General features: G+C 27.1%; 5 protein-coding genes across 10 annotated transcripts; 4 read left to right on the top strand and 1 right to left on the bottom strand.

The window, feature by feature from the left end:
• The first annotated feature begins 267 nt into the window (after positions 1-267).
• On the top strand, positions 268-8,429 carry LOC126851016 (probable ATP-dependent RNA helicase spindle-E). 4 transcript variants are annotated; one of them, XM_050594542.1, is made up of 13 exons: positions 268-330; positions 505-730; positions 955-1,258; positions 1,463-1,920; positions 2,258-2,615; positions 2,836-3,002; positions 3,246-3,891; positions 4,228-4,568; positions 4,833-5,045; positions 5,273-5,944; positions 6,197-6,655; positions 7,099-7,433; positions 7,511-8,429. In XM_050594542.1, the coding sequence occupies exons 2-13, from the start codon at positions 623-625 to the stop codon at positions 7,641-7,643; spliced, it is 4,194 nt and encodes a 1,397-aa protein (XP_050450499.1). In that variant the 5' UTR covers positions 268-330; positions 505-622; the 3' UTR covers positions 7,644-8,429. The 4 variants fall into 4 exon arrangements, with proteins under 4 accessions (XP_050450499.1, XP_050450501.1, XP_050450498.1 ...); XM_050594543.1 differs by having other exon boundaries at positions 295-334; XM_050594544.1 differs by having other exon boundaries at positions 294-730; positions 1,160-1,258.
• A 27-nt stretch (positions 8,430-8,456) lies between these two features.
• LOC126851020 (valine--tRNA ligase, mitochondrial-like) lies at positions 8,457-14,496 on the top strand. 2 transcript variants are annotated; one of them, XM_050594555.1, is made up of 16 exons: positions 8,457-8,591; positions 8,788-9,016; positions 9,250-9,496; positions 9,594-9,822; positions 9,896-10,075; positions 10,219-10,343; positions 10,570-10,841; positions 11,109-11,394; positions 11,506-11,628; positions 11,793-11,900; positions 11,983-12,142; positions 12,277-12,572; positions 12,744-12,950; positions 13,248-13,359; positions 13,704-13,927; positions 14,253-14,496. In XM_050594555.1, exons 1-16 carry the CDS (start codon positions 8,474-8,476, stop codon positions 14,340-14,342), a joined length of 3,006 nt encoding a protein of 1,001 aa, XP_050450512.1. In that variant the 5' UTR covers positions 8,457-8,473; the 3' UTR covers positions 14,343-14,496. The 2 variants fall into 2 exon arrangements, with proteins under 2 accessions (XP_050450512.1, XP_050450514.1); XM_050594557.1 differs by lacking the exon at positions 8,457-8,591 and having other exon boundaries at positions 8,884-9,016; positions 9,219-9,496.
• Positions 14,497-14,816: 320 nt separating this feature from the next.
• LOC126851049 (DNA polymerase delta subunit 3-like) lies at positions 14,817-16,795 on the top strand. The gene is given in 3 exon segments (XM_050594612.1): positions 14,817-15,218; positions 15,314-16,407; positions 16,409-16,795. Coding segments are annotated over 3 exon segments (1,401 nt in total). The 5' UTR covers positions 14,817-15,149; the 3' UTR covers positions 16,647-16,795.
• A 172-nt stretch (positions 16,796-16,967) lies between these two features.
• LOC126851040 (leucine-rich repeat and death domain-containing protein 1-like) lies at positions 16,968-19,882 on the top strand. The gene is made up of 5 exons (XM_050594600.1): positions 16,968-17,391; positions 17,728-18,152; positions 18,324-18,983; positions 19,052-19,239; positions 19,408-19,882. The coding sequence occupies exons 1-5, from the start codon at positions 17,292-17,294 to the stop codon at positions 19,682-19,684; spliced, it is 1,650 nt and encodes a 549-aa protein (XP_050450557.1). The 5' UTR covers positions 16,968-17,291; the 3' UTR covers positions 19,685-19,882.
• Positions 19,883-19,930: 48 nt separating this feature from the next.
• LOC126851058 (protein ABHD13) lies at positions 19,931-23,378 on the bottom strand. Of its 2 annotated transcripts, none has more exons than XM_050594636.1 (6): positions 23,258-23,378; positions 22,460-22,758; positions 22,087-22,318; positions 21,573-21,766; positions 21,339-21,499; positions 19,931-20,992 (listed from the first exon to the last, which is right to left on the bottom strand). In XM_050594636.1, exons 2-6 carry the CDS (start codon positions 22,623-22,625, stop codon positions 20,720-20,722), a joined length of 1,026 nt encoding a protein of 341 aa, XP_050450593.1. In that variant the 5' UTR covers positions 22,626-22,758; positions 23,258-23,378; the 3' UTR covers positions 19,931-20,719. The 2 variants fall into 2 exon arrangements, with proteins under 2 accessions (XP_050450593.1, XP_050450594.1); XM_050594637.1 differs by lacking the exon at positions 23,258-23,378 and adding an exon at positions 23,117-23,252.
• Between the last annotated feature and the right edge of the window lie 2 nt (positions 23,379-23,380).

Here is a 23,380-nt window from a genome sequence, read left to right as displayed (position 1 = left end):
TCTGATTGGTCGATCTAAAATTAAAGATAAATCTGATTAGCCACGCCATGTTGTTATTATCTTTTCGGCTAAAGCGCGATGTAACAATGGCTGCAGAAATGTTTCAAAGCATTACATTAACCAATCAGAATAAAGAAATCTTTGTTCTTTCTGTCCTGATTGGTCAATCAAATGCTTCGAAGTATTTCTAGCATCTTTCCGACCACAGCCCATGTGACCAATAGCTCGTCGGGTTATTATATATGCTATTGCACATTATTGGATACAAGATTTGCCGGGTCTTCCCTGTTAAATCAAGATTGAAATCAACAAAGAAGATCGCTTATAAACGTCGGTATAAAATTAACAATCTTTGATTTTTGTGTGATATTGTTGAGATTTTACACAAATAATTTATTACATATTGTTGAGATTTCACATAAATAATTTATTACATAATAATTAACCAATTACTATTTTATTATAATCTGTGTTTACGTTGTATGTTTGTACATTTTTATACAGGTTACAAATACTATAGTAATAAATAAAGAGTTCAACTTACAATTTGAATATTTTTTGTATTCTTTATTTATTGGAACTGAATTAGTACTTTATGTAAAATTATATATGAAGTAAAACAATGGATTCATTAAGTAAAAAACACAGTTATGCTATCGAATCTGAAGAATTGATGGAAGAAAGTTATGTGAAAGACTACACAGAAGAAGAAGCTGAGGAATATTTAAGGGTAGAATAATTCATTATTATATCTGATAAAATTTAATATTTTTTATAGCAATTTAATTTAGTATAATTAATATTAATCAATTGTATAATATAAATATGATTATGCAAAAATAATATAAAAATGAATAATTTCTTTTTCTAAAATTTTTAATTAAAATATCTTTATTTCTGTATGTATATATATTTTTATGGAAAAATAAAATCCTATTTTTATATCACTTTTAGCTTGTAAACAGTAAAAATGCCGATATAAAGAAATCCGAATTAGGTACATTTGAAGTATTAGATAACAATTTGCAAAAGCTTTATGTAGAAGATTTAGCAAAAGATTATCAAAAGTGCAGTTTTACTTACCAGCCAAAATATAACAATCTGCCAATTATTTCTATGAAAAATAAATTATTATCGATAATTGAGACAAATTCTGTAGTTGTTATTCAAGGACCAACTGGTTGTGGAAAAACTACTCAGATTCCTCAATTTATTCTTGATGCTAGCATTAAGAAAAAACTTAACTGCAATATCATAGGTATATTTTTATATGTAATTTTTATTATATATTTGTATTAACTATAGATACATATATAAAATATTTTCAGTGGTAAAATAAAATTTTAATTTTAATATATTTACAATATTTATATTAAAAAAAACTAATGTGTTAATAAATTTGTTATAATTTACAATTCTTTTATAATTTTTAGTGATATTTAGATTTTCATATTTTTTTTAGTTACACAACCAAGACGAATTGCAGCAATAAATATTGCCAAAAGAGTTAGCCAAGAAGGGGGATGGCCTCTTGGTAGTCTCATAGGCTATATAGTGGGTATGCGCATGGAAACTTCATCTGAAACCCGCTTAACATATTGCACTACCGAGATCCTTCTCAATCGTTTGATTCATGATAAACATATGTTAAGATATACTCATATTATATTGGATGAAATTCACGAACGCGATCAAGATTTGGATTTTCTTTTATTAGTCATTAAAAAATTATTACAAACAAATTCTAGACAAGTTAAAATTATTCTTATGTCGGCAACGATCGATGTAACGAGATTCGCGGAATATTTTTCTACTAGAATAGAAAATGAGTTAGTGCCGGCATCTATTGTCAAGATTCCAGAAAAAAGAAATTTTAAGATTTGTATATATTATCTGGATGAAATAGAAAATCTAGGAGCGGTAAGTTAAATTATAAAAAACTATTAATAATAATTATCCGAAATTTAATTATCTTGTGTATAATTTTATTAATTTAATATATAATGCATAAAAATTATTATTTATTACAATTTATTATTATATAATCGAAAATTATTTAAAGAGTTTTTACATATTAATATTATAGATCTTATTTGATAATAAGTATGTAATAACAAATTTTTTTGTCCAATAATGTGTGGATTATATATATTTTAATAATATAATTATTAATAAATTTATATTATAATTTTTTAATACAATATATTTTTGTGTTAAGTATGTAATTATAAGTATGTAATAAGCTTATATTTTGCAGATACCAGAGGTGTCTGTCACAGAACCAAAAGTTGCAGAAAACATGTTCAATTTTTGTTTTCTTATCATTGATGCTTTGGATCAAATTGATATTAATGACAATGAAGAAGATTCGCATTTGCTTCAGAGACACGCTGTTCTCGTATTTTTACCCGGAATTTATGAAATTGAAGAATTGTATAACTACCTATCGTCAGTTTATCATGAGAACAAATTATGGGACTTGATGATTTTGCATTCATTGATTTCTAGTGATGAGCAGCAACAGATTTTTCACAAACCGCCAGAAGGTTATAGACGGATTATACTTTCCACAAATGTTGCTGAAAGCAGTATTACTGTACCAGATATAAAATATGGTAAATAAAATTTTTAGAAAATATATAATTATAATTATTCAGAAAACAAGAAGATATCAAAAGTATTAACAAAACATGAAAAAGTATTTGTAAAGAAGAGATTAAAGAGAAGAGATTATATATATATATGTACACATGCATATAATTTTTAATAATATAACAATTCTTATATAATAAGAAAAAATAAGTTAATAATTTAATAAACGTTTATAATTTATAGTGATAGATTTCTGCCTTATTAAAGTGCTGGTGGTCGATCCTAATACTCATTATCAAAGTTTAAAACTTTGTTGGGCAAGTAAAGCGAATTGTATGCAACGAGCTGGTCGTGCAGGTCGTGTAATGAATGGCAGAGTGTACAGATTAGTGCCAAAAGCATTTTATAATGTAAGTAATGTTCTAATAAGTTATATATAATACTTATTATTCTCATGATCTATACACTTTAAGATAAATCTATAAATATGTAAGAGATCAAAATCAATTAAATCTATGAAATATTTTATAGAAACATTACATTTAAAAAAACAATGATTCTTATTTAACATATGACATTTTATATATTGCAATTCACAATATTTTTCAATTTTTCCTTACAATATATGAATTAATTCTTTATGGAACTTACAGAACATTTTTGACGACGAAAGCACTCCGGAGATGCTTCGCGCTCCACTCGCCAACGTCGTTCTTCGCGCCAAGATTCTTGACCTTGATGAACCACGTACCCTTCTCTCCCTTTCTCTAGATCCGCCTTCTCTTTCTAATTTAGCAGCCACCATCCTGACTCTAAAAGAGGTCGGGGCATTAGTAAATGAAGATAATTCCTTTCAACCTTTTGATGGAAAATTAACCGACCTTGGTAGAATAATGGCGTTTCTTTCGCTTGATATACGAATTACGAAATTAATTATGCTGGGTCACGTTTTTGGAGTTTTACGAGATGCTATTATTTTGGGGACTAGTATGGCTATCAAGGATATTTTTAATATCGTGAAATGCCGATCTAATATTTCTTCTTATGTCACTCGTAGAAAATGGGCTAACGATTCCGATAGTGATTGCATTGCTACTTTGAATGTTTACAAAAAGTGGCAAAATGAAAAAGCGAATCGTCGATTAACTACTTATCAAGCCGAAAGACAATGGGCCCAGAGAAATGGAGTCCAATTAAAAACTCTACGTGAATTAGATGCTTTAGTAAACGAGATCACTCAGAGATTGCTGAAGTTTGGAATTGAGGAGAGTATTGGAGTTAATAAAGGCATCTGGCAAGGTATAATAATTTATTTTGTTTTTATAATTATTTGTTTTTTGTGTTTCTAATTAAGCTAGTCATTTTTGGCTAGACGTTTTTAATTAATGTTAAGGAATCTTTCTCCCTATTTTTCTAATAAATCAGTGATTTTTTTTGATAATTTTTAAATTATTGTTAATTATCATTTATTATTTATAATTTTGTTTTATTTCTTATTTTTTAATTACATACATACTTACTATAGAAATTTATTTTAAATTGTTTTTTATGTTTTAATGTTTTATATAATTTTAGATTGTTTTTCCATTATAACACATCTACAACTCAATTCAATTCTTTTTTAATTATTTTCAGATACAGATCGCGATTTTGTATTAAAAGTCATTCTCGCAGGAGCATTCTATCCTAATTATTTTGTCAAACGTATGCAAAATTCGGAACTTCATAAAGAAAATATTATAATGAGTTTGGGTGCCTTAGATCCCTTGAAGACAGTCTATTTAAGAGGATGGCCAATAGAACAGCCTGGATATTTGTATGCTAAAAAATTTCAGGAGATTTTTGCTAAGCATCTAGGAATTCCAGAAAAACAAATAGCAGTGTTTTTTGATAAATCAAAACGTGTTTATGTGCAATTTCATGAGAAAGTGCATATGAATGACAATTTTTACAATATATCAAACTTTGTATATCAGGTAATTATTAATTTATTTAATTTATTGTTATACATATATGTGTATGTGTGTGTATATGTATGTAATACATATATGTATGTATGTGTACATGTGTGTAATTTAATAATATATAATTTATGTATAAATATATATAAATAATAATAATAATAAGCACACATCTATATAAAATATAAGAAATATATATGTAAAGAATTGGTAAAATATTGATTATGAAATTTTATGATTGTGTAATCGATATTAGTTATTAAGTTCTTTGTTTATCAGGCTGTCAAGATCAGACAATGTGATATACCGATCGAGATAAACTTGCTGAATATAAAAGAAGCACAGAAAAGAGCAAAATATTATGATGTTCATAAATTTGAACGAACTCTTTTCTATCATAAAGATTTGAGAGAGATAAAGAGTGATAGTTATAAAATTAGGCCGAAATTGCCAGGACTTGATGTCACTTTTATACCTCTATTTATACAAACTGTAAGTTTTTTTTTATAATTTTCTTATAAACGAGTAAAAAAATTAAAATTAGAATTTTAAAAAAATTTTACATTGTCATAGTTTGTAATCATATTTATAAGATATTTATGGATTTATTAATTTGTTGCATGTCTATTCACATTGATTGATGAAATTATTGTTGGATAGTTATTTATTTAATTTCATTATACACTTTCTTTATTGATATTCAATTAATACTTTTTTAGATTATCAGTCCTGGATATTTTTGGGCGATTTTCGATGATAATGTCACTCATCGTAAATTACAAATGATTGAAGACGTTCTTAATAAACAGCCTTTAAAAGAATTTCTTTCTCCCCCAAAAATTTCAACCATAATTGCTGCCCCTATGGAAAGAAAAGAATCTTTACTTTATTATCGTGCAATAATTGAAGATTTCATCTCAGAAGAACTAGTCGACATTTTTTTCATCGATAATGGCTGCTCCTCTCGAGTTCGATGTAGCGATTTAAGAAAAATTAATGATATCACGATTTTGGAAATGCCTCCTTTAGCATTCCATTGTAATTTAGCTTTTCTGCAACCTTCATATCAAGCTAATTTTCATGGTCGATGGTCAAAAATTTCGAAAAATTATTTTGAAATGCAAATTAAGAAAAGGAGAAAAATTTTTGGCAAGATTTATTCAGTTGTTGATAATATTGTTAATTTGGAATTGATTGCTGTTGATAAAGAAGAGGAATTTAATATTAATAATGATATGATTGAGAAAGGATATGCTAGAAGAAAAGAAGAAAGTTATTTATCAACATATAATCATGAACTGAGAGTAAATATAAGCAACTTTAAAGCAATATCAATAGAGGAGAAAAAATTTTACGAACAGGAACAATATGACAAAGATTACTTATTAAAAGTAAATAAAATATTTGATTTTTTTAAAGTTTAGTAATAGTGTAATATCAATTTTTATTATTTAAATTTTTATTTTTGTTTCTAATTTGCATATTAAATAATAAAATGCTTAGATAATTTTTATATTTTTCTCTACTTTATATAATAATAATAATAATAATAATAATAATAATAATAATACTTAAAGAACATTAATATATATGATAATGTATATGAATGTTATAATTTATAAAAATATATATATGTATTCTAGTATCCTAATCCACCTAAAGAAGAAGAGTGTAATTCTAGTATAAAACTTCAAGGTCCAAGCTCTCCCTTAGAAATGGAATTGATCCAATTGACATCAGTTGGAAAATTAAAAAGAGCAATTATAGATTCGAATTCTGTGAATTGTGTTTTTTTGGATGACGATCACAATCAATCATCGGGACGTCTTTTAGTCGCTCAGATTGTCAATCAAAGATTAAGTAGTGGAAAATTAATTCTGAAAAATACGACTTTTCTGCCAAATATTCCCGGACTTACAGCATTACTCGCGCTAATCTTCGCACCGCGCATGGAATTGAGACGTAATTCACGAAAGACTTATTATACGGGAGCTTTATGTGGTTTGGGACCGATTGATAATCTTACTGGACAGGCTGTGTTATCTGATCATGATATGGAAATTAAGTTTGACGTGGAAATCACAATCGACGATATTAAAGAGGTATATTGATAATAAAAATAATAAATAATAAATTAATTTAGTGAAGTAATAAGAAATTGAATTAAATGATTAATTTATTGTCTAAAATTTTAAAAATTGATGAACAAGATCTTTTAGATTTAAAAAAATCATGAAGAAAAATCTTTTATTCTCTTTCTATCATATTTTATAATTATTTTACATAGAATTTCATACATATGTAACACATCCTATATATTTAGATTTTCAAAAAATAAATTTTTAGTTTTTATTATCCATAATTTATTAATTATTAAATTGATATTTATTAATTTTATTAACAGATTACATTTTTTATTTATTTCATTTTGTTCTCTTTATTTCTATTACAATCTATTAATAACATTTTTTTATTATCTCTAATTAATAATAGCAACATAATAATAACATTAATAATCAATTTTTACACACAATTTTTTTTTTAGATAAATAAATTACGTTATTGGATGAATGCTGGAATGCAACTAAGTCAAAACTCCAATTGTGAGCATATTATTATCTGTCAGAATAAAATCAAACATATTCTGCTTGAACTAAGAAATAAACAAAGAAAATCACATAATCCATTGAACAACCAAAACGATTATTGCTTTGATAAATGGAATTATTATGACAAATTATACTTTTTGCCATCTATTCAAGAAACAACAAAACAATGCGATATATATCCGCTGCATAAAGCGTTAGAATTATGCGAGATGGATGAAAAAAAGGAGGAGATGTTAGAGCATCTTTTGGAATTACAACGTTTTGCTCGCGAGTATGTAAACATTAAATTCTTATCTATTAACATACATACATATATATAAATATATACATATTCTACTTTTTTATCAGAGATGTACTTAAGATGAAGAACGTGGCTATTTTCTGTAAGCTGTGCGCAATAGAGACATTTGGTCTATTGGAACTACGTAATCATCTTTATTCAGAACAACATATAAAAAAGGAGAAAACATTACAAAATTAATTGGAACATTATTATTTTGTTATTATATTATTATTATAAATCAAGAAATTATTTTTAAATCAGAATCAAAATATTATGCTTAAGATAGATTATGATAATTAATACTTTAATTTTATTATAAATGACTATATATTTTTTCTATTATAAGCAAATATGAATATTATTTTTTTATTTAGATTTTTTATTTAGATTTTTTTTATTAATAATCTATATTTTGCATTTGAGTATAGGTAACACATTCAATTTAATTTTTTGATACATTTATGGATTAATACATTATTATTTTTTATAAGAAATATTCAGATTGTATAACAATTTATGCATCCATAAAATTCAAATAAATACATAGATTACATATTTACATATTAATTATGACCATGTTTCGATATTATTGTCATATATTGAAAATTTGTAGTTTACGTACATTATAGATTTTCAGTACTGACAGTAATATTAGAACATGGCCTATATTGTAGCATGTATATACATTGAATAGGTTGAAGAGGTTGGGATTTGACTATCACAAAAGGAGTAAAAAGTTTCTGTGTCAATTAGTCAGATCTACTTCTTCAACGCGTATAATAGACTTAACATTTAACATAAATGACATAAAGTATGATTTGCAGTCTGAGAGTTTGAAATTTGAGGTTTGACTGAAATTTGTTCTTATAGTGCAGTTCGTGCGTGGTGAACATAAGGTTATGTCAAAAGTATATATTTTTTTATATAAAGAACATGACTAATATAACTAATAGAATTAATAAATAAATTTGCTCCACGATACAAGTTGTCGTTTATTATTTTGTATTTTGAGTAAAATTATATTATCAATGATGCAACGTACGTTGAGCGATTATTCTTTTCTACGAATGGATTTTCTCTGTCGGAGATTACGTTATTGCACTTCAACTGCAACTGCAGAATTATGCAATAATAAAAGATTAACAGGTACATCTTTTTTATTATATCTTATATATATATATTATAGATCTGTTATTAGTGCAAGAATATATCTGTTATATTGGCAAGAAGAATAAAATTTTGATTAAAATCAACTGAAAAAATATTAATTAGAAACTAATGAGGGAATAAAAGAGGAATAATACCTTGTTTTAAATTAACAATTTTAAATTTGCAAGTGCAGATTTTCCCGCAACGTTTAAACCAAAAGATGTGGAGCAAGGCTGGTACGATATCTGGCAGCACAACAATTATTTTGCTGCTTCCAGCACAGCAAGAACAACAAAAGACAAACATAAGGAAAAAGAGAATAAAAAACCCTTTAGTATGGTCTTACCACCGCCCAATATAACAGGAGTGTTGCATCTAGGTCATGCACTCACTGTTACAATCCAGGATGTCCTTGCGAGATGGTTAGTAATATTAATAGCAATAAGAGCTATATTACATTATAATACAATCACATATTACATTTAAACTTTTTTCTGATTACTATAAACAACTTACTATAATATATAGAGTTGACAGTAATTATATTAATAATTTTATTATTATTATATCATTTTTATATTGATATATTTATTTACTATAGGTAAATTTACCATTATATTATAGATTTTTCTCTACTGTGCACACATACATACAGGCACAGAATGAAAGGGCAGCCAGTGTTATGGATACCAGGTCTGGATCACGCAGGAATCGCGACGCAAGCAGTAGTGGAACGTATGTTACAGCGCACGCGAAATATTACGCGGAACGATATGAATCGCGCCGAGTTCGAGCGATTAGTCTGGCAATGGAAGACGGAGAAGGCCACGATTATCAATCAGCAGCTGAAAGCCCTTGGTGCCACACTTGATTGGAACAGAGAATATTTTACCATTGATAAAGTAATGTATATTTTCTATCATATATAAAAATATATATATATATATTTATTTATTTTCATTGACGTTAAATTTTTTATATTTATGTGTAATCTTGTAGAACCATAGCGCAGCAGTGATAGAAACGTTTGTACAGCTAAACGAAAGAAACCTATTGTACAGAGGTAGGGATCTCGTTAATTGGTCTCCGGCGCTACGCAGTACAATCTCAGAGATCGAAGTCGAGGATTTTGTAATAGACGGCAAGACGCGACTCTGGTTACCTGGTCACGATAATAAAATTACCGTCGGCCAATTAATCAAGTTGGCATATCCGATCAAAGATTTGAGTGAGTGTACAAATAAATATTAATTAAAACTAATTTTGATATCTCAATTTTTTAATGCATTTGGTTTTTACAGAGGAAGAACTAATAGTTGCAACGACTAGACTGGAGACAATTTTTGGAGATGTGGCTATCGCTGTACATCCAGACGACGAGAGATATTCGAGATACATTGGACGACAAGTTTTACACCCTATAAAAAAAATGTTCATACCTGTCATCGCTGATTTCTCAGTCAAGAGAGATTTTGGCACTGGTAAAAAGAGATTTATAGAAAATAAATTTATAAATATGTAGAAAAATGTATAAACAGAGAAAGAGAAAGTAGATTAATAAGTTTTAAATAAAATTTATTTCTTTTATTATAATTGTTGGATTAATTATATTTCTCTCTCACAGGTGCGATAAAAATCACACCGGCACACGATCGTTTGGATTATAGCATTGCCAAAAGACACGACCTTCCAATTATTAGCGTTATTGACGAGGCTGGTAATATGACGGAAGTATGCAAAGAATACAAGGTATGAATTCTTGGCAAAAATGTATACTTCAACGTTTTCTTTTTTTTCGAGAGATATATTTTTTTTTAATATATTTAATATCTTTACATTCTTTATTCTCATATATTATATCTATATTCAATATTTTTATTCAATATATTTTTATAGAATATTAAATATATTGCCATATTTTTTATTTATCCTATTATCGACTTGTTTTCTTGTTTATTGTTATCAATAATTTTAGGGACTGTCAAGGTTTGTCACACGGGAGAGACTCATCAATGAGTTATCGGCGCGAGGTATCGTGAAGAGCGTGGAAGATAATCACCGAATGATATTGCCACGATGTTCACGTTCGCATGATGTGATTGAGTATCTGCCTAAGGAGCAGTGGTTTGTGCGATGTACAACAATGGCTAGACAAGCGCGCGAGGCCGTAACGAATGGTGAATTAAGGATCGATTGGAGCGACAGTGACCACGAACAATTGTGGTATGACTGGCTTGAAAACGCCAGGTAAAATTACTACATATGATTATTTAATTATTAAACAAATTGATAAAAGAATGAAAGTAAATAAATAAATATATCTATAAATAAATAATTTGTTGAATAAAGAAATAAATATGCAATGAAATATATAAAGAAGTGAATAAATAAAATGCGAGAATAAATAAACAAGTAGAATAAATAGATGAATATATAAATGACTAAACATGCAAATATAATTAAATAAATTTGATACATTTTTAGAAAGAAAGAATTCGTTTCTTATTTTTTCAGGGATTGGTGTGTGTCGAGACAATTGTGGTGGGGTCATCGCATTCCGGCGTATTCTGTAAATCATGGTGATAATAATAATAATAATAATGGTAGTGACAATGATGTCTTCTCCACTAATAATATTAGCAACACTTCGTGGATAATCGCGCGATCCGAAGAAGAGGCATATTCACGAGCACTGGAAAAATATGGGGATACAGTGACCATATGTCAAGATCCTGATGTTCTTGACACATGGTTTTCTTCGGCAATTATACCATTTGTCACACTCGGTTGGCCGAAACATGTTAGTTTTTTTGTTATTACTATAATTTTATTTTAATATACTTTATTATTATTATTATCCTTTTGTTATTTATTTTTATTATTTTTATATTTTACATTTACTATGTCTTAGACGAAGGACATGGCAAAATACTATCCATTAACACTGATGGAAACTGGTCATGACATCTTTCTTTTCTGGGTGGCAAGAATGGTGATGCTAAGTCTAGAAATGACACAAAATTTACCATTTAGGGTATACAATTATATATAAAATAAATTAATAAATAATATTATTTGCACTTTATGTGTGTGTATATATATATATATTCTGTTAAAGTTATGTAAAGATATAGTTTCTTTAGTGCGCTTGAATTGTGCTTGATGATTACATATATATGCAATTATATATATGTACAGGAGGTTCTGCTTCATGGTGTCCTGTGCGACGCTAATGGCAAGAAAATGTCCAAGAGTTTTGGCAATGTCATTTTACCAGAAAATATTATAAATGGCTGTAGCTTTGAAGTGAGTATTCTTCAAATTTACAACACTCATATATATTAAAATTATATTACAAAAATACAATTAAAATGCAATTGTAACATAGGAATTGAATGCACAAGCAAGACAAAATCACGCAGCGGGCATTCTCAGCGCTGACGAATTGCAACGAACACTGCGTGTCAACGCGAAATCATACTCTGCAGGAATACCAGACTGTGGTGCAGATGCTTTGAGGCTATCGTTGTGTGCACGTAATATTAAGAGTAAGTAAATTAGAATATTAAGAACATGAATATGAAGAATCTGAAAATTGTTTAAAAGTTGAAAACATTAAAAAAATTTAAGAAGAATTTAAAAATTTTAAGAAGAAGAATTATAAAAGAAACTTTTACTATAGATCGTACCATCAGTTTCGACATAGATGATTGTCGCACAAGCAAATATTTTTGTAACAAAATCTGGCAGGCGAGTAAATATATTTTACTGATGGCAAAGAATAATGAAGAAAACAAAGAAAATCAACAACATGGAGACAAAGGAGAAAAATATCTAAGTAGTCTTGATCAATGGATCCTGAGCCGATTGTCATGGATGGTGGAGACAGTGAACAGTGCGTTTGCCGAGCGAAATTTTCATAAAGCGATTGCCGCAATTCGTCAATTTCTGCACTACGAGTTCTGCGATCTTTATGTGGTACAATATAATACAATATTTTATAAAATATATAAGAATGTTAAAAATATTGATCATAATAATAATGATAATGTATTTTGTATTTTAATTAATTTTAATTTAATAATTCCTCAAAATCATATAATATATATAAAGTTTTATACTGTATACATATAGTTTCTTTAAACACAGGAAGGCACAAAATTCGGATTTAAAAGCGGCAATGCAGCTGGACATTTCGATACTCTCGCAAAATGCTTGGAAGTATCGTTGCGTCTTCTCGCACCCATTACGCCTTATTTATCGGACGATCTATATATAAGACTTGTTAAGAAAAATTTGCCGGGATTTCAGTCAGTTTCCTCGTTATTGGAGACGTCTTATCCGATGCCGTATGAGGTATGTATATGTATATGTATATGTATATATGTGTGTGTGTGCGTGCGTGCGTGTGCGTGTGCGTGCGTGCGTGTGCGTGTGCGTGTGTGTGTGTGTGTGTGTGTGTGTGTGTGTGTGGTGTGTAAATTGTTTATAGTTACATAAATAATTTTTATATTATATTATCAATTTTTTCGATATATACATGATTTTTTTCTCTTTCTCTCTCCCTCTTTCCCTCGTTTTCTCCTCCTAAATGTATTATTATATATGTTAAATAATTTATTTTTATTTAATTTATTTTTATTTGTTGAACAGTTCGAGCATTTAAGAGACATTGTGTTGGAGGAAAAGGTGTGCAAGCTTGTAAATGTGATAGATGTGATCAGAAGCTGTATGGCGAATGTGAGTAAGAAGTCAAATCCCGAAGGTGAGTCTTGATAATTGGCGAAACAAATATGCTAATTAAATAATTCAAATTTTTTTTTAAATTTATTACAGAAATCAATATTTTATATATATATATATAGTATATATATATAATTATATATATATATATATATATATATATATATATATATATATATATATATATATATATAGTCCCGATTATAGACCCGAAGTCCCGAATATAATATATATATATATATATAGTGTACATACTATGCACAAATACTATATGTATGTAAGACAAATAGTGAATAGCAATAGTGAAATGAAAAATTGTATATGAAAAATTACATATTAAAAATACTGTATTTTTTTTTCTTTCAGTTAATATCCTGGTTAGTAACACGCATGATTATGATTTTTATCAGGAAAATATAAACCTTATTAAAGGAGTGAGCAGAATCTGGAATGTACTTATTCAGTTGGCAGAATCAGTTAATGATGGTGGTGATTTTCATAATGAGATGTTGAGAGGCAACAACGATAATGGCATTTACAATGCTCAATACATACACACAAACGATTGCTCATTACTCATAGAAGTTACGGTAAATGAGAACACAGTATTTTATAATTTTTTAATATATAAATATAATGAAGAATTGTATATAAATCTATATGTGTGTATATATAATTATATTTATAATAAATTAATAAATATTGTATATATTTATTGTATATATTCTGGAAATTATCGATAATATTACTATATTTTTTATAAATATATAAATATATTTTTTAATAAAAAATAAAAAGAGAAAGTAATAGAATATATTTATTTATAATATATAATATCTCTATTCTTAAAATTATATTTCTTATTACTTTCTTTTCTATAAAAGATTTATTGTACTTATGATTATTATCTTGTAGGATGCATCAATGTTGGAGCAGATTAAAAAGAATATTGCAAGAAAGGAGAAATTGGAAAAGAGAAATCAAGAAAAAGAAAATCTTTGTTAGAATATATGATATCTCTGCAGCTATAATTTTTCTTCTTCACACACTTAACAAGCAAATTATAATATGTTTTCTGAAATTTCTTATAAATAAAAGTTGATTGCAAGTTGATTGTATACATGTAGTTAAATACAGAGTAATGATTTTACACAAATAATATGCAATTGTAAGAAATAATGATTATTTATTTAAAGTTATAGAGCATCATTTTGCTCACATGGTGCAGATAAATTATAATACACAATTCTTTTTGATAATTATATACACAATGCTTAAAATTTTAATTCATGCTATATTTTTATCTAATTTTCCTGATATGCCAATGTTTATAGTTTAAATTTTTGTTATTCAAATTTTTAATTAATTGAAATTTTAGTGTCATTTTGATTTTTTTTATTCTTTATTCTAAGGCCACTAAAGTTAAATATTTCCTTCAATCTAGCCTTTTCCTCTCAATCCTTGTAATTATTACATGCGTACAGAGTGAAAATGTTGTGCTTTTTGTCTTTTATTTGCTCTCTCACTCTAATGATCACATAGAAACCGCGGAACGCGGAGTAGAGAACGCAAGAAAGAGTAATAAAAATGAGAAAGTAATTAATAAAAAACATCTTGTAAAAGAAGCGGCATAAATTAATCGGCAAGTGTCACAAAATATCAGATAAAATTTTTAACAGAACGTATTTATTTTAATCAACGTCATATTAAGCAAAATTAGGTTAGATTGGCGAAAGGAGCAAATATTTACACTCAAGTGAATCATATACATTGTCAAATAACTGACATTTATAACAAATATATTGTTAAAAAATGATTAGAGAAACATTGAACGAATATTTAGAGATTTTGGCTGGGCATGTTTTTGATAATGATAAACTGGTAATTATATTGCGAATTTGTTCATAATGCTGAACAAAAAAATTTTGTATATATATTTTGTATAAATATAATTAACGCATAATTAATATTTTTAGGTTACTTATAAATGGTTAAGTAATGAGTTACACGTTCATGTGAATATAGCAAAACAGATCTTATGGGAATTTTACCAAAAATATAAAAACAATAATATTGAATGCACATATTTATTAATAGGTTTTCTAAAAGATAATGAAATGCGTGTAGAGATAGTAAAAGAATCTACTGTATTAAAGGCTAAAGAAAAATTCAATAAAATCATTTCGGAGCATCTCTATAGTGTCCACAAACCCCTTGCGGATTTGGAATTACTCGCCACTTCTGGTCCTGGAAATGTAAATTACAGTGCAATAAAATGTGATGCTTGTAAAGAGAGAAGTGATGAGGAAATGCAGCTGTTACGTTGGGGTACAGCTGCAAAGAAAATTACATTGGAAAATAGGACAAATTCAAAGCCTGCAGATTCTGTAAGTCCATCAAAAATAGAAAAGAATTCCATAACAGCAAAGAAAAGTGGATTTAATAATTTGTTTGGTATGACTGGAAAGCCAAAGAATTCGGAAAAATTAAAATCCTTTCAAGAACAGGATAAATGCTCAACAAAGGAAGATAAAAACTTTTTGCAGGAAAAAAAATTGAAGGAGGAAAATTCAATGGAAAAAAATGAAGCTTTAAGGAAAGAAGCTAAAGAATTAACAGAAAAAAAAAAACATTCTTCTGTGGAAAATGATAAAAATTCTTCTAAAGATAAAGGTTCTATGGAGAAAAATAAAGGCTCTGTCAATTCTATCAATAAAAAAGTGTCTCCGAAGAATACATCTGTAAAGTCAGGAAGCTTGGATAACTTTTTCGGAAAACTTGTATCCCCTTCAAAACCTACAGAAATTATATTAACAGAAAAGAAAAATGATAATGCTAAGAAGGAAGAAGTTAAGGAAGAAGTTATGGAAAAAAGAAAAGCTAAGAAAAAGGAGAATTTACGTGGAAAAAAGCGTAATAGAAGCAAAGAAACAGAAGAAACTTCCAAGAAACGAAAAAGAATCGTTGTCCAGAGTGACTCCAGTGATTCGGAAATACAGAGTGACATAGAGATGGAAGAACCAGTTCCTGAATTCCCGGAGCCTGAAATTATTGCAAGACCAAAAAGTCCCTCCATCAAAAGTAAAATGTGAAAATGGCAAAAGAAAGGTGCTAAAGTTAATCAATAAGACTTATAAGGAAGGGGAATATTTTGTGACAAAGAAAGAACACGTTTATGTAAGCTGTTCCGAGGATGAAGAGGAGAAAAAAGAGGAAGAAAGGAAGAAGGAAGTGAAGAAAGTGGAAGCAAAGATGGAGAAAGTGAAGAAAAAGCAATCTACATTGACATATTTTTTTAAGAAGTCTTAAATTTGTCTTAATTTTGAAAATTCAATTAATTCATAAATGTTTGTTTATCTTATCAATATTGTTATAAATTATTTATTAAGATATAGATCATAAAATTGAATTCAACAATAAATATTATACACAATAGTAATAACAAATGATATTCAATATTAATATTTTTGTATAATTCATATTGAAAAATTTTTTAAATTTATGTTTGATTATCATTAAGCACTTGCTAATTTATTATTTAGAAAGTAGTGATTTATTAATCATTATTCTATAAATCTTGTTTAAAATTAATAATTAATTTTCAAATATTATTCAATAATAAAAAATTTTTGATATAAAAAATGTTGCAGTTTAATATTTTAGAAAATACCTTTAATATGTATAATATATCGAAATTGTATAATTTGATCTGTTGCAGAATATTCCACAAGTATTGTATAGTTAATACAAATTATAAATTGTAACTAATCAATTAAATTCATCACACTTTATTTCTCGCAACAAGATGACTAATACATTATCTGGTAAACGTACTTATCAGATATATTATCAGGATCAATTATAGTAGTTGTACCTTTTGCTATAACTGAATGAGCAAGCATTGATACTTAGTCTGAATGTGAAATTAAATCGCGAATAATAAAATTACAAATCATGATGTTTAATTACTGTAATATCATTATGTTATTGCTTTTAATTATGTGCAACAAATGTTTGTGTGACATGTGCAAAACCTGTACATGTTCTGCCTTAAGTAAGTCCAAAAAAAAGAGAAATCTAAAAGGAAAAACAATAAAAATTATTAACTAATAAATAAAGCTGATATATAGTAGAATTAACAAATATATATATATATATATATATATATATATATATATATATTATATTATATTATATTATTATTACCAACCATAAATATTGATATTATGTCTTTCAAAGAAAAAATAATAGTCTATAAGAAGAATTATCATAAATAAATGAAATCATAAATGAATAAAATTAATAATTAATGACCTATATACATTTTTTGTTATTATGCTATTATTAATTATAATTATTGTTATGTTACATATATAATCTGTTCTTATAGATACAGAAGCAAAAATTATTGACTGCCATGACAAATACCTAGGAGTCAATGAAGTTCTTAATTTTGATCTTCTCACTCTTGACCAGCATCAACCATTAAACAAACTTATTCTTTCAAAAAACAACATAGTACTTTTACCTATAAACGAACTGAAGAATTTGAAAAATTTAAAAACATTAGATCTGTCTCAGAATCAGTTGGATGATATACATTCAGATATCTTCAAGAATTTAAACGATCTCGAAGACTTAAATTATTCTCATAATTTATTAAAGGACTTCGATATTTCCATCCTAAACATAGACTCTTCCGTTTCCAAATTTAATTTAAGTCATAATCAAATCAATAGCCTAGAGAGAAGCTCAGAAAACACAACAATTAAGTTGAAAGTTCTCGATGTGTCTCACAACAATCTTACTAATCTGGTAACATATCAATTTTATTTAATTATGACAATAAAAATTATTTAAATTTGTCGAAGATAATTATAATAATAAATACATTACATAAATAAAACTAGTTATATAACATAATTATTTTATAATATATCAGTATTATGTACTAATCTCTTATTTGTTTCATTTTTCTACTTATAGAATTTTCTTGATGGGTTACCGCAGTTGAAATATTTGGATCTTTCTTTCAATAAACTGATTATTCTCCCAACTAAGTCACTGTCCCATCTGCAGCATTTGAAGATACTCTACATCAATAACAATCATCTTCTCAATTTAAATCTCCAAAATCTTCCATTGTCACTGCTGGAACTTTATGCAGAAAACAATTTTATCAATTACTTATTATTACAAAAATCATCAATTCGTATTTTGAACATTCAAAACAATCGCATATCTGATATATCTAAAAATTTAACATTATTGGAAGGATTAAAAGATTTAAATATTAATGGAAATTCTTTGTCAGAATTTCCTAATGTTTTTCTGAAAGATTTGGAAACGCTGGATTTATCCTTTAACAATTTAACAATGATTCCAGAAACAATTTCTATTAAGAATTTTCCAAATCTAAGAATTTTAAAAGTTAATGGAAATCATCTAACAGATATAAAAATCCGATCTGAATTGAGATTGAAAAGACTTGAAGTAAAGTTTGTGAAAACGATTGAAGAGATTGATAAAGAAGCATTTCTGATGCTGCAGGAGAAGGAAAATGATTGTATTAACATAACTATTTCAAATAATAAGAAGTTAAGCACAATAGAGAAAAATGTTTTTCAACATATGAACATTTGTTCTGTAAGTATATTTTATAACTTGTTAGATAAAAAATATATTTTCACATGTAATTTTTTTACTTATCTCAGTTAGATTTGAACAATAATTGCTTTGCTCATTTGCCATCAGAGTTATTTGACGTAAATGTTTCGAATATGAATTATCTCATTAATCTGCAAGGCAATCCATTTATTTGCAACTGTTCATTGCAATGGATGCTAAATGTATTAGTTCCAAAACTTTACTTGATGAAGCCTAGTCTGTTAGAAGATTTAAGGTAAGTACAATAATATTAGTTAATGTAATTGTATGTATTATTAGAATTTATTTCACAAATTATGAATAGATAAATGTCAACTTATTTTGTATTTTGATATATTATATTAAATTACCTTATAGTAAACAAATAAAATAATCCATTTATTTTTAAATTTATAAATTATAGATGTGCTGGTCCTCATCCATTAACTAATAAAAGAATGATTCATTGGTATAATTGGAAGGAAAAAGTCTTCTGTGATGATTTTTCGCATTTCGCAGAAAGAATGACTGTTAATATTGCAAGTATCTCTGGCAAACAGATCGTAACATTTAAAAGTAGTCCCGGAATGATTGCTGCTCTGGCCACGGCGATCGCCCTGCTTGCAATTCTAACGATAATCGGCATTTTGCTGACTCAAAGAATGATCGCCAAAAAAAGACGAATTAATCGTAAATTTTAGTAAATAATAAAGATAAAGTATCGACTCAATAATAGATTTGCAGATAGAATAAATCGTACAACTTGTGACAACTCGGTAATTCAGTAATCAATTGAAAAAATCTGCTGATGATAGGGTCAAAAATAAGAAAAAATGCACATTATTTCTGTGATGCACAGTGTATACACAATTTTTTTCAAATAAAGTCTCAAAAGATCATCTCTTTTGGATCCTTTATTAAAAATAATATTTAAATCATCAGTTGAATCTTTTTGAATTTCTTTATTGAATCTTTATCTTCTTATAAAAACATGAAGACTGTCATTGTGGGAAAACATATAAAAGATATTATTACTTCCACATAATTTAGTGCAGCTTACTCTTGCATAAATTAACTATCATAATCTCTAATCCTTTCTTATTTTTTTATTATAGCATTTATTGTAACAGGAATCACACAGTCTGCAATAATACATAATAATAGTTAATATATAGAAAAACATATTAAGAAGTTTATGATTACACATGCTTTGGTAAAGTTATAAAAGTCTATTTAATAAATAAGTTTAACAATAGATAACTTCTTGTTTAACATACCTTTAAATTGTATTTTCAATGATATTTAAATTTTATTTTTGATTCATACATCCTTGTAAAAAAATTTCTTCAAAGTTTATAATTACCTGAATCTTCTTTTATATGCATTAATATTTCTTTATAATATTAATAATAATTAATATTTAACTAATATTAATTAATATTTCTTTAATCACTATTGATATAAATGATCATAATTAAATTAAATTGATTATTCAAATTGATTTGTATTTACAAAGAGTTAAATTATTTAGTCTAATTTAATTATAATTTGATTTGGACGCAAGGATAATTATTTTTCTTTGAGTCATAAGATCGATTTCTTTGCGGCTATAATATACGAGAAGAAGAACTTTATGAAATTTCAATTCGATAAAGTTGATTCTCCCACATTTATAACACGTGAAAATGACTTATGTCTAAAATTGTAATAATAGGCGCACTTAATCAATATCATCATTAGATATCATCGATTTGCCAATGACTAGACGTCACTCTTGGAGGGGGATTTTCCCTGAGTTCCGTCAGAAAAGTGCAAATGTTTTGATAGTAATTCGGCTGACACCAAGTTTCGTTATGCGTGCCACCCACGACTGGAAGTATACGTTTGCACGTGCTTCGACAATTCTTGTAAAGGTCCTGCATCATGCGAGGTGGTACCAATGTGTCTGCCAAACCGGAAATGAACAGAGTGGGCACTGTGACTGCGCGAATTTTCATAATAGATAAATACTGTAATAAAAAATTTGAAGATATAAGAGAGAATATGAGAATATATTGTACAAGAAATGTATATGCGTGTGTCATAAATATCATATTTATTATTTTAAAAATTCTACGTGGAAAAAATGTAATAAGTTGTTATTACATTTAATTATGATAACAGCTAGTAAATTAAAGAATAACAATATAATATAACATTATATTTATAAGTTACAAATATCGAGAACGAACTTATGCTACTTTTTAATAGACAACATGCTATATTTTTTTTTTTAAAGAGCGTAATTTGCAGAAAATCGAAATAATCGCGTACAAAATAATATTCTAAAATATTGGAAATTTTCTATCTTTTCACCTTGTTCTTGTATACAAAAAGTGGCAGATATTGTAGAAATTTGGATCCGACGAATAAGGTGGCCATATCTGGAATACTAGTGAAGGTGTTTTCGAGTATAAGGCACCAAATCCTCTGCAAATTTTCTTCCTTTGTGGCTAAATCAATTGCTACCGCTCCGCCTATCAATTAAAAAATTATAATTAAAATATGAATATATTATTTGTAATAATGAAATAAAATCTGTTTTCTTACCTAGTGATCTACCAAATACTATAATTTCATTAGTATTAATATCCGTTCTGCTGAACAGATAGTCTATTCCTGCTTGGGCATCCATATAAAGACCCTCTTCCGACGGGGATCCCTGTGACAGGCCATATCCTCGGTATTCTAACATTAGAATATTACATTGGATATTATGATAGAGTCCCACTATGTTTTGCAACCTAGAAAAATATTAATTTACAATATACATTTTTCTTACTAATAATATATCTTCTTTCTTATAAATAATATTTTCTTACTAATAATATACATAATTTCATTATTTTTTACATAATAGAGATTATATAAATATAATCAAAATAAAGCATTTCTGACAATAATATAATTAACAAAATTTATAAAAATGCTTTAATCATTATTATTGTAATAATGTATAATTTGTGTTTAATTAAAATATTTTTAATAATGTTTTAAAAAGGTGAGTTTATATAACAAAAATAGATTAGAACAAAATTAAAATAAAACAATAAATACTGCATACCGATGACCCATGTTGCCAGCATTGCCATGAAGAAATAATAACGTAGGTGCTTTTCTCATTCTCTCTTCTGGTTGGGAAACAAAAAACATGTGTAGCATTGTACCATCTCCAGCTCTGGTATATACACTTTGATATGGTAAATTAAATATTGAAGGAGCTGGTACATAAACTCTGGAATGAGATGGCAGTTCTGGATGATAAAGAAGTTGATCTTCCCTGTGGTAGAGTATTCCTGTAATAATATAAAAATGTTATAAATATAAAAATAAAGAGCCTTAATATAATTTTTAGTTGAAAAATACTTCTAAATAAGAAAATATTAATAATAAAGGACTTTGTAAATATAACTTCCTGTGACAACAAAGGTACAAACCAGTTGTGGCAAAGCACAGCAAGAAGAAAGCTAAAATTCCACCATATAACCAATATAAAAAGAAGCAGATAAGAATATAAACTCCACTAAAAGCCCAACACTTCATGGCGACACTACCCAAAAATCTCATTGGTCTACTGCGAGCTAAACGTATTCTGAAGGACATTATTTCTATGTTTTGTCTAATTTGACAAAGCTCTGCGTTATCTAAATAGTCCAACTGTTTGTAATAAATAGATTCGTCTTGGTTTAAAGACAGCCATGATCCATTTAATCAATCACTAGAATCTTTGGCTCTCCTGTAAAAAATTCATAATGTTTTAATAACAATACATTAATATAATTATGATTTTTATTAATATTTATTCATTTTATACATCTCACATCAACATTGATGGTAAATTTTATAACATTTTTATGTGTCAATTAATTTTTGTCCTTAAATAGAAGGCAATGAGTATCGTCAAAAAATCATAAAATTTTTGGATAGAAAGTTAATTATAATTTTCTCATCAACATATGACTAAAAAAAATCGATATTAAATTAATCAAATGGATTATATATGATTTTCTTTGATCGATTTATAACTTAGATCTTAAATAAAAATAAAATTATGATATGAATTGTGTAAATTAGAGAAAGTCAAGTATTATAACCTAATCTAATCTGTAAGATAATAGTGAAAGTTGAATCATCATACAAAATTGGACCCAATTAATGGAATTTTTATGACAAAAATTAAAACGTGAAGATTCATAAAATAACATTTGCTCAAATCACGATTGTTATCATTATACCTTGAGCATCGAAAGTTTATTTAATTTTTCACACGCTAAATTATGCACATAAATAATAGGTTAGTTTATACATATATTTTGATATATCTATTTCTCTTTTTAACTCATCGAATGCGCGCGCCA

The sequence above is a fragment of the Cataglyphis hispanica genome, chromosome 7, assembly GCF_021464435.1.
Source record: "Cataglyphis hispanica isolate Lineage 1 chromosome 7, ULB_Chis1_1.0, whole genome shotgun sequence".
Lineage (NCBI taxonomy): Eukaryota > Metazoa > Arthropoda > Insecta > Hymenoptera > Formicidae > Cataglyphis > Cataglyphis hispanica.
The sequence above is the reverse complement of the archived record's forward strand: the minus strand, read 5'-3'. Positions and strand labels throughout refer to the sequence as shown.

Coding starts and splice junctions, on each gene's coding strand:
- LOC126851016 (XM_050594542.1), top strand. CDS start 623: ATGGATTCATTAAGTAAAAAACACAGTTATGCTATCGAATCTGAAGAA. Junction 5,046..5,272: donor TACCTCTATTTATACAAACT/GTAAGTTTTTTT, acceptor ATACTTTTTTAG/ATTATCAGTCCTGGATATTT. Junction 6,656..7,098: donor CAATCGACGATATTAAAGAG/GTATATTGATAA, acceptor TTTTTTTTTTAG/ATAAATAAATTACGTTATTG.
- LOC126851020 (XM_050594555.1), top strand. CDS start 8,474: ATGATGCAACGTACGTTGAGCGATTATTCTTTTCTACGAATGGATTTT. Junction 12,573..12,743: donor AGTTCTGCGATCTTTATGTG/GTACAATATAAT, acceptor CTTTAAACACAG/GAAGGCACAAAATTCGGATT. Junction 13,360..13,703: donor TAAGAAGTCAAATCCCGAAG/GTGAGTCTTGAT, acceptor TTTTTCTTTCAG/TTAATATCCTGGTTAGTAAC.
- LOC126851040 (XM_050594600.1), top strand. CDS start 17,292: ATGATGTTTAATTACTGTAATATCATTATGTTATTGCTTTTAATTATG. Junction 17,392..17,727: donor CTGTACATGTTCTGCCTTAA/GTAAGTCCAAAA, acceptor CTGTTCTTATAG/ATACAGAAGCAAAAATTATT. Junction 18,984..19,051: donor AACATATGAACATTTGTTCT/GTAAGTATATTT, acceptor TACTTATCTCAG/TTAGATTTGAACAATAATTG.
- LOC126851058 (XM_050594636.1), bottom strand. CDS start 22,625: ATGTCCTTCAGAATACGTTTAGCTCGCAGTAGACCAATGAGATTTTTG. Junction 21,767..22,086: donor GCTGGCAACATGGGTCATCG/GTATGCAGTATT, acceptor ATATTTTTCTAG/GTTGCAAAACATAGTGGGAC. Junction 21,500..21,572: donor AGTATTTGGTAGATCACTAG/GTAAGAAAACAG, acceptor TTTAATTGATAG/GCGGAGCGGTAGCAATTGAT.